Below are 9,409 nucleotides of genomic sequence, written 5' to 3'. Positions count from 1 at the left end.
GCATGGATATTGGAACAATAGATAAAAACTATATTTTCAATAGTTCTGTTTACATAGCATGGTTAGAAAGACTGCAAACTTATCAATTTTGAATGGCATATGTTATGTATAGGTGGCCAAAATTGCTTGGTTTCCCACTGGGCAAGCTAAGGTCACCTATGGATAGTAAGTGTTTTTCAGCTTGTTTATTATAAATAGAAAAGGATCGACCTAAGCTTACAAAAGAAAAAGGCAAAAACAAGAGATGGAGAGGAGCTTGGAAAAATCTTCAATAAAAGATGGTGTTTTCCTATCTTTGCCATGTATGCACTTACACCATGTGTGAACTATTGCTTCTATCATTGGTATAGGACAAATTCTTAATTGTTCCAAAAGCTTGACAAGTCAATTTTGTTTGTTATCATGGTGATAAAGAATTCCATTATTTCTCCACTTGTTTTTTGAGGCTTTGAGCTTCCTCCAAGTCAACACCCTCTTGATTGATCATTGCAACACCATGATTGGGTCTTGTTGCCACATGCTTTTGTCAAAAGCTATATAACAGATAGGAAAATTATGATTAAAATTATGATTGTATAATATATCATTAACACCATAACAAAACTTTTCAAAACTAGAAAACTCAATATAAAGACTTGTGAGGACAAAAAAAACATATAAATTTTAATTTTAATTTTGCCACTCAATAGACTAAAAACCTTATACAATCCATTTTATGTGGGTTCAATGAACTAGAAACCTTATACAATCTATTTTATATAGGTTCAATAATTAAAAATAAAACACGACTTTTGAACCAATTGACTTTTTGATATATCAAAATTTTACCATTCCTCCACTAACAACCTCAAACCATTATATATTCCATTATAATCCATTTTATATAGAATTCAATAATTCAAAATAAACTTGACACTTAAACCCAAAATTCTTGATATATCAAGATTTTACCATTCTTCCATATCAAGATTTTACCATTCTTCCACTAAACAACAAATCACCCCAATCTTTTCCACAACCATTTACCTCTTCCCAGAATGACCAATCATCCAACCAACCTTCCATTCTTTGTATACATGACAAAGTTGGTTAACAATGGAGATCATTAAGGTTGTCAAGGCTTTAATGCTCTCTCTATTCTTATGCATGCATCCACTTTACAAAAAAGACCTTTTGCTCTGAATATTTTTGGGCAAAGGTATATGTTGGGTTAATACACTAGTGATATACGTCGAGGTCCACCCGTACAAGGTCATTCTATGAAACCTATATGACAATTAGAGACATAATGTTGGGTTCCACTTTAGGAAAAAAACTTTTGCTCTGAATATTTTTGGGCAAAGGTATCTGTTGGGTTAATACACTAGTGATATATGTCGAGGTCCACCTCTACAAGGTCATTCTATGAAAGCTATATGACAATTAGAGACAAAATGTTGGGTAGATACACTAGTGATATACGTAGAGATAGACCTCTACAAGGCCATTCTATGAAAGCTGTATGACAATTAGAGACATTTTCAATGATTACTTAGATAGCAATTGCAAGTTAGGGGCCTACTAGATGGTAGATATGAAATATAAGCCACTCAAAGATTTATTAGCAAATGCAATGATGAAAAAGCCATACACCTGGCAATTTTAACTTTTGCAATTCAGACCGATTAAAAACAAACGAAGGTCATTTTTACGCTTTAAAAAATAATAAAACTTTTGTTACATATAATATTTAATAGAACAACACAGCTTAATCACAATGATACTCTGAAATTAACATAAAGGACATCAAATGAGTGAGACATGACATGATTGACTCTGCGTTAAAATATTGTTCATTTCACTATTTTCTTAAACTATATCTGAAAACCGATTATGCCTGTTTGCAGCGGCAGCGTTTTCTTTTTGCTCCATACAAGTTGCCAGTATGACATCAACGGTAAAGTGTAGCATGGTTCCGCAACTTTGTTCTGCAACGATTCCTGCCTTCAGATAAAAGTTGAAAAGCTCGTATTCCTAGGCGGTATAACGATACCACCCTGTCTGGGTCATAGCTGGCACAAAACCACCTTGTAATTATGGTTTTACCAACAAAATAAGAATTATATACTTAGTAGATTCCATCAAAATCATTAGATAATGGATTGATTCTCTCGTTGTCATACCAAATCACGGGTGAGGTTAGTACTCCAGCTGATACTTTGCCAAAAGAGCAACGACATCTTCCAATGCTGCTATTTATTATTGTTCACTATAAAAATGCGTGCTCTTCAAACGCGTGACATTGTAGTCGAAAGACACGGACCACACATCATCTCCAACAAATAAACATATTCCGATTCCACCATAAAGCTTTTGCTCACTTTGCTTACATCTCAAGTAATCCAATCCCATTCATAACTATTGCATAGACATTTCAAGTCCACCAAACCCTGACTCCCACACACAATGAACCGATTTTTCACTCCTCGAAAAGTGAACGTTAATACACTAGTTGACCGCTGTGCCACTCATAACTTACTTCAATATCAATTCAACAAGTTGCGTGTTTTTGTTGGGGATAAAAGTCAAGTTGCATATTAATATTTCTCAACGGAATAAGTTAACAAATAAACAAATTCGGCGGGTTATTTTCCAAATTCAATAAGAATTTTTCGGAAATTATAATTCCAACTTTAGGATTTTCAGACATTTTAAACCACTCGCACGTAACAAATTTTAAAAAGCCCCTAAGTTGAAAATAAAACCTAGAAAGATTGACTTTGTCCACTCAATTAAGTTAATCCTTCCAGACCTGAATATAGATTATTAGTAAACTCTTACCGGTTTAGGATTTTGACATCCACTTGATTAGGACACCAATTCTTAGTAACCGTTGTAGTTCTCGGCATGACTGGTATTGGAATTTTGGTCCTGCAACATCCGACCAAATCCTCAATTAACCTAATTCAACCAAACCCTCAATTAGCCTATCAAATTCCCGAATTTACTTTTCAGGAAAGGAAAAGTGGCTCTTATCCGTATGGCCAACGAAACCACAAAAATATTGCAAGTCAGCAAATCCAACCCAAAAACTATGAGCAGTTAGAGATGAAATCCAACCAAAAAGTACAGAGGGAACTGTACAAAAGCATCAGACTAATTCGTCAGCAAACACTGTTATCAAGTTCTGCCAATAAACAGAATACAATGGTGTGTAATAACAAGTAATTGGAATAGTCATATGAATCATGACAAGTAAATCTATAAAAATGACATGATGAAGTACCATTAATATTGTGTGTTCTGGAGAAAATGGGAATATCACATTCTTAGCCCCAGCGTAGCGTATAGAGGGAGGGTAAGAGGCTACTAATCAATTAGACAGCCACGAAATAAATGTGTGTCCAAGATACATCAAGATTTCTGCTGGCAAACGATACAAAGAAGGTGAATTCAGAAGGAATCCCTCACGAATTCGCAGCTGCTAACAGAACCCAAAACCGACATATAGTCACAAGGAATGAATGCAATATAACAAAAGAATGTGCATGCCCAAGACCAAGACCATGTGTATCCGCTTATTACAAAAAAATGGCTGAAATGAAATAAATTGATATCCAAAAAGGGCCAATAATCATCATCTTCATCGTCAGCATCATAATCATCGACTGTACTGTGATAAAAATGGCGAACTTCCTGAGCAAGGAAGCCTTTAAATCCCCCTAGGCAGTAGAATAATTGCGAATCTTTTATTAATCAATCTTTACAACTAAGGCTAAGCTGCAAAGATACGAAGGGCAAACCTCTGTTAGGGCCATAGAATGTGTCATTATGGTGCTGCTGCTGCTGCTTCAATGGCGAGTTCTGATGAGGATGAAAAAATATCTGTGCAGTGCTTCTTCAGAGTACTGACTGCTTTTTTAGAGAAAATAAGCTCTAAAATGGTAATCATAGATAACGACAGAAATAATAGCTGTGTTCAACAGAAAATCCCCAAGATCGGCCGAGCTTTCAGGCTGTCAAAATATAGCAAGCAGCTCAAGAGCTTTAAACCAAGCCCCCTCACCATCAGGAGCCTCGATTTCCTCCTAAGCTTGAGATGACGAGACATAGAGATCATAAGGGGCCCATAGATTATCCAACGGGCAGGGTTTCTTCGAGTCCAGGCGCAGCCACGGTTTGCCCTTACCACTCCAATGCAGCAAACTTACCGGTCCAGGGTGCAAATTCCGGCAGCTTCCAATCACATTATCCCCACCTAGCCCGTGCTGATTCCACCTGTGCTCCACCGGCTCGACACTTCCGGCGAAAACCAGAAGGAATGGTGGTAACGATCCCAGCTCGTAAATCCGCTTCTCCTTCTGGACCTCCATCCAGTGCTCCAACTCCTCCGTGTAATTCTTCAGCCGCCATTTAGCCAGATCGATCACCATTACCCCCGTGTTAAAATAGCAGGGCTTCCGACCTTGGAATGTTCTGGAAAGTTCTTCGTCTGACCAGAATGCAGCCGAGAAATACTTCGTAAAATTGGCGTGGCAGTATTCCGGAGCGCCCACGGTTCGAGCCCCCAGACTGATGTTCCACAGCTTCGACACATCGTCTACCACAACGAGATCGGAGTCGAGATAAATGACTCTTTCCACACAAGGCTCCAGCATGCCCGCCAAGTAGTTGCGAGCATAATTTAGAGGCTGTTCCAGAGCCTGTCTAACGGAAGTGGAAATCAAGCCTTTAACGAGATCTGCATTGAAAGAATAAACCTTGAATTTCAGGTAAGGAAACGTGGATCTCACTAGATTCTGCAGTTTCGTCTCCATTCCAGACACCAGAAAATGAAAGAAGACGTTTTCCGGACAAGAAGCGTGTTGAAGAACAGAGAGCACGGCAGCGATCGAACCTCGCAAGTACTCGGCATCAAGAGTTATCGCTATATGCACATACGCAGGATCACAAACCGTTCCATTGAGGCCAGATAAGGGGCATTCTCCCCCATTTCGAAATGCCGGTGCCTCTTTAAAGGAAAATAAAAAATCGCTGAACGTCAGCTGATTCGGAACTGCCGTTAACTTAAAGCCCTCTCCGTTCCGCTGGAAATCGAGCGGAGACGACCGAATCGCCTCCGCCGGAGACCATGACTGCTGCGAAGGGAAAACAATGACAATAAAAATCACAACAAACGAAAACCCCCACATTCTTATGAACCACGCCATTGCTTCTCTATTAAGCTCCTGGCACTTCAATGTCCGCTGCTTGCGGCTGAAATATTTCGAGCGCAGCAGCAGGGACGCAAGAAGTACCAGTTCCCTCAACTCAGCCAGCGTGAATCTCTTCAATTACTCCACCTTTGCAAAATCTTGAAGTCCTCTGCGATTCTCTCAGCATTAAAGCCACAAAATGCCGAAACCACCACAAAACAAGCGATGAAAAACGCCAATCTGCAACGGCCCCGGCATCAAAATGCTCAAAGGTTTTCAACAAGGCACCTGCCAGCTCGCCGTCTGTCAAGCACTTGATCCGCCACAAACGAAACCACAGATTTATCCCTATCCAGCTGCAATCCTCAAGCAGCCAGATATTGCTGCAACGTATATCGGCAACTATAAATGCAGCATTGCTTTGGCCCACGGATTAAAGAAAAATGCACACAACTACACCTTCCCTTAAAGCACAGGAGCGTCAAAATGTCAACAGAAATCTTCAAGAATCATTTCCCCTAAAAAAATTGCTGGATCTGAAGAATAACCTCAAAAGAATTAAGTGCTCTGAAGATCTTTTGCAAGGCAATTCAACAGAAGGCTCGGATCATTAAATCTTTAGCCGAATCAAGAAATTTGACGCCCTGGCGCTTAGTGAAATAAGCAAGCAGAGCCGTTTTGGAACAATAAACGCAGCTGACCGTGTGCACGGTTGTGCACTACAGTCCTCTGCTTTCTTTCGCCTGCAACGCCCCTTCTCCACCATAGAATACAAACAACTAAAATATATATATAAATATATTAAAAATAATCGCCAAAAATATTGAAATAGCATATGCTTATTTGTAGTAGAACAAGAAGAAGCCAGAACACCAAAAGGCAGGGCCGATCAAATGGATTAAAGCCACAAATCATGAGGAAATCTTGCTTAAAAACCCTTGCTCGCTTACCGAGTTTGAACGTTATCCGGCTCGCCAAACTAGGGTAAGAGCCAGCTGTCTCCCTGCCAAACCAGTACACATGCTCTAAAGCCAATGCTTCCGCCTCCCGTCAAACCTCCCTGCTTCTCCGGTCAGATTTAAAATTCCGTCAGAAGAATATTTCGATACACAATATATATATATATATACGTATTCGTACACCTGCATATACTGTCCTCCAGGCTGGCCTCAACTCATACTTAATTGTCACTCTCCGGTATTTAAAAGCTGGCCAGGCGAGCGGAGCCTCACGAGTCACGAGTTAATAGCCGGTGAAAGCAGTTAAGTGGACGGGTTCGTCGAGGTCTGGTGTCCTCGTGTCGGTTTTCAAGATTTCGACACCGACACCGCGAGTGAATGAGAGTGGCCTGGTCCTCTCATGCTTTGCTTGCATGATGAAACAGGAATATGACATTTTTTTCGTGGCCATTTTTTATTTTTGCACAAGTCGACTAAATATTATTCTAATCATTCCCGTTCATCGTCTCCAACGTAAAAGGGAAGGGAGAGTCGGTGGTGAGCCCTGTGCTGCAGTCGACCACGTCAGTTGACAGGAAACTCCAGGCCTCGTGTCAGGCGCTGCCGACGCTCTTTGATGCCCAACATTTGCTGGCAAATTCACCGTATTCTTCTCAAACAAGGCATCTGAACTTCAGTCGTGATGATGTTCAACTGGTACTCTACTTTCAGTGATGCCTTAATTTCCGTCATTTGTCGCCGTCAACTGTTTCCAAACACGTTACGATTTTTCGCCAACATGACGGAAATTCCGAAAATCCTGGTTTTCCTTTCTGTTATTGATATTATTCCATTTTATTTCTCTACTTTTTGTTTTTCCATTTTATTCTCATGGTATTCCATTTTGTTTCTCTTCTTTTTGTTTTTTCATTTTATTCTCATTCATCGACACAGCAAATTATGGTCAAATACAAGTAATCTTTATAAAACATTCTAACATTTGTTAAATAAAAAAAAAAAAATATATATATATATATATATATTATTTTCAATGAATTTTTATATATTAAATGAATTTTTATATATTAAATAAAATTTTAGTTAAAGATAAATTTGATTTTTATATTAAATTTTTTTGGATGGAGTCAAAGCAATTTATTTAAAATATATATATATATTTCTAATTCAACTAGCTAAAAATTTCTTTAAATTTATCCATTTATTTTATATTAAAATAAAAATATAATTAAAATTTTAAATATATAAATTTTTAATAAAGTTTTTTATATATGATAAATTTAATTAAAAATTAAATTAAATTTTATGTTTGTTTAAAAAAAATTATAATTTTTTTTTCCAAATTATATTAGTCAAATTAATAAATCTTTTTCAAATAATTGTATTTCTAACTCAACTATAATCAACCAGCGTAAATCCATCTTAACCTGGATCTATCATGAGAAGGATCCAATCTCTCGATGTGCAAACCTCATTTTTGAGTGCAAAACTTGAGGAAAAGTTTGCACCTCGAGAGATTTGATCCCTCTCAGCGCTTGATAGATCATGGGTTAAAATGGATCTAGGCTGGTTATATAATACTATATAATCTCGATATTTGTATCTATGTGTCTCTTTCTTATTCCCTCTCTCTATCTCACCCCCCAAACATACACACACTCTCTCCATGTCTATCTCTCTCTCTCCCTCCCTCTTCCTCTCTACCTCTCTCTTTTCCCCTATCTCTCCTCTCTCCCTCCCTCTTCCTCTCTACCTCTCTCTTTTCCCTCTATCTCTCCTCTCTCCCTCGTGATGAGCGCCAGTATTGCAGCAAGGATGCTACAACTCCTCGGCGACCAACTTTACTTAACAACCTGGGGTTCGTACAAACTTGGAGGTGACAGTGCTATATGCACAAGTAAAAATGAAGGAACTGCATGTTGTCACTGTTCGTTCGGCGAGAGACCCCAAGGGTTCCAAGCCAAACTTCTATAGAGTCAGAAGAAGCTTGATTCTTTGATGGAAGAAGAACAAATCTACTCTAAGAGAGCTACTCTACTGTAATAATGAAGAAAACGACATGTACTGCTAACTCACACCATATCTTAATTAACCATTTAAACAATTATGCTAAGCAGAATTGCTAAATCAACACTAAACAAATGCTACTATCTAAGCTGCAAAAGTAAAGAGCATCAAACCATACTAGTGTGTAAGCAAAAAACTAAACTAAATCTGTTTTCACTTTTTTTTGTTTTTTAGGCAAAATCAAGTATGCAAATTAATTGTTCTTGTGGATGTGACAGGTGAATGAAAGGTGATGGAGGATGGCTAGAAGGTTTATGGAGTGGTTGGATGGTGTGGAAGGGTCCTAGGAGGCTTTTTGTGACTTCCTAGAGGTTTCCCATCAATTTGGCCTCAAAACAAGCCGTTTCAGGAAAACCTACAGGATGAATTACAGGAAACCTACAGGATACAACCGAGAGCTAATTGTGAGGTGTTGGAGGTGTTGGGAAGCTTGGGAAAGGTGTATGATGAGTGGAATGGGGTGTTAGAAAGTCTAGGAGCACTCAAGAGTCAATATCCAAGATAAGAGATGGCTAGATTCGCTCAATGTAACTAGGGGAATTTCAATGAAAAATGATAAAAAAAAACTAGTGAGGGTGATGGTGGAACAAGAGATGGCTAAGGTGGATGAAGTGGAAGGTGGCTGCTAGTGATGAAGTCTGGATCTCCTCCTGAAGTACCTGCTTTGCTTAAAACATGTGTGTCTTCCAAGAACTATGCAACAAGATACATTTTCATAAACTAGAAAAGCATGAATCAATTGCCTATATTATGCATGAAGAAAGTTGTTAATCCAAAATGGATCCAAGAACTCTCTAAGTCTTCAAAGTCGCTTAAAAGATAAAAACAATCACATAAGAAAACCTTCAGAAAACAACGGAAAACACTATCGGGACCCAAAAACACCAAGAAATAGTGGAAAATAGGCTTATCGGCAATCAAAGGAGTGATGCACAATAGCCGTCAGATCTGGTCGATCAACGGTCCATATCTGATCGGTAAATCGCAATCGGTAGTGGCAAAGGGAGGCTGTCGGCAGAGACCCCATGATATATGCGACTGCAATGAGCGGGGTCAATGAGGACCGTCGATCAAGCGCGCAGATCAACGGCCCACGTTGCATTGCAAAATTGTTATCGGCAAATACAATGGAGCGGGGTTATATACATATACATATATGCGATGCGATGGCCAGACCCGATAACAATTATAAACGAAGTTTGATATCCGAGA

General features: G+C 38.8%; 1 protein-coding gene across 1 annotated transcript; it reads right to left on the bottom strand.

Annotated features, from left to right (window-relative positions):
• Nucleotides 1-3,235: 3,235 nt before the first annotated feature.
• LOC149174619 (putative galacturonosyltransferase-like 7) lies at nucleotides 3,236-6,206 on the bottom strand. Its single transcript, XM_089419362.1, has one exon. The coding sequence runs from the start codon at nucleotides 5,187-5,189 to the stop codon at nucleotides 4,068-4,070; it is 1,122 nt and encodes a 373-aa protein (XP_089275488.1). The 5' UTR covers nucleotides 5,190-6,206; the 3' UTR covers nucleotides 3,236-4,067.
• Between the last annotated feature and the right edge of the window lie 3,203 nt (nucleotides 6,207-9,409).

This window comes from Pinus tabuliformis, chromosome 4_1 (genome assembly GCF_031772625.1).
Source record: "Pinus tabuliformis cultivar Carrire ecotype Pingquan chromosome 4_1, CPIR1, whole genome shotgun sequence".
Taxonomy (NCBI): domain Eukaryota; kingdom Viridiplantae; phylum Streptophyta; class Pinopsida; order Pinales; family Pinaceae; genus Pinus; species Pinus tabuliformis.
This window is presented reverse-complemented; position numbering and strand designations above follow the sequence as displayed.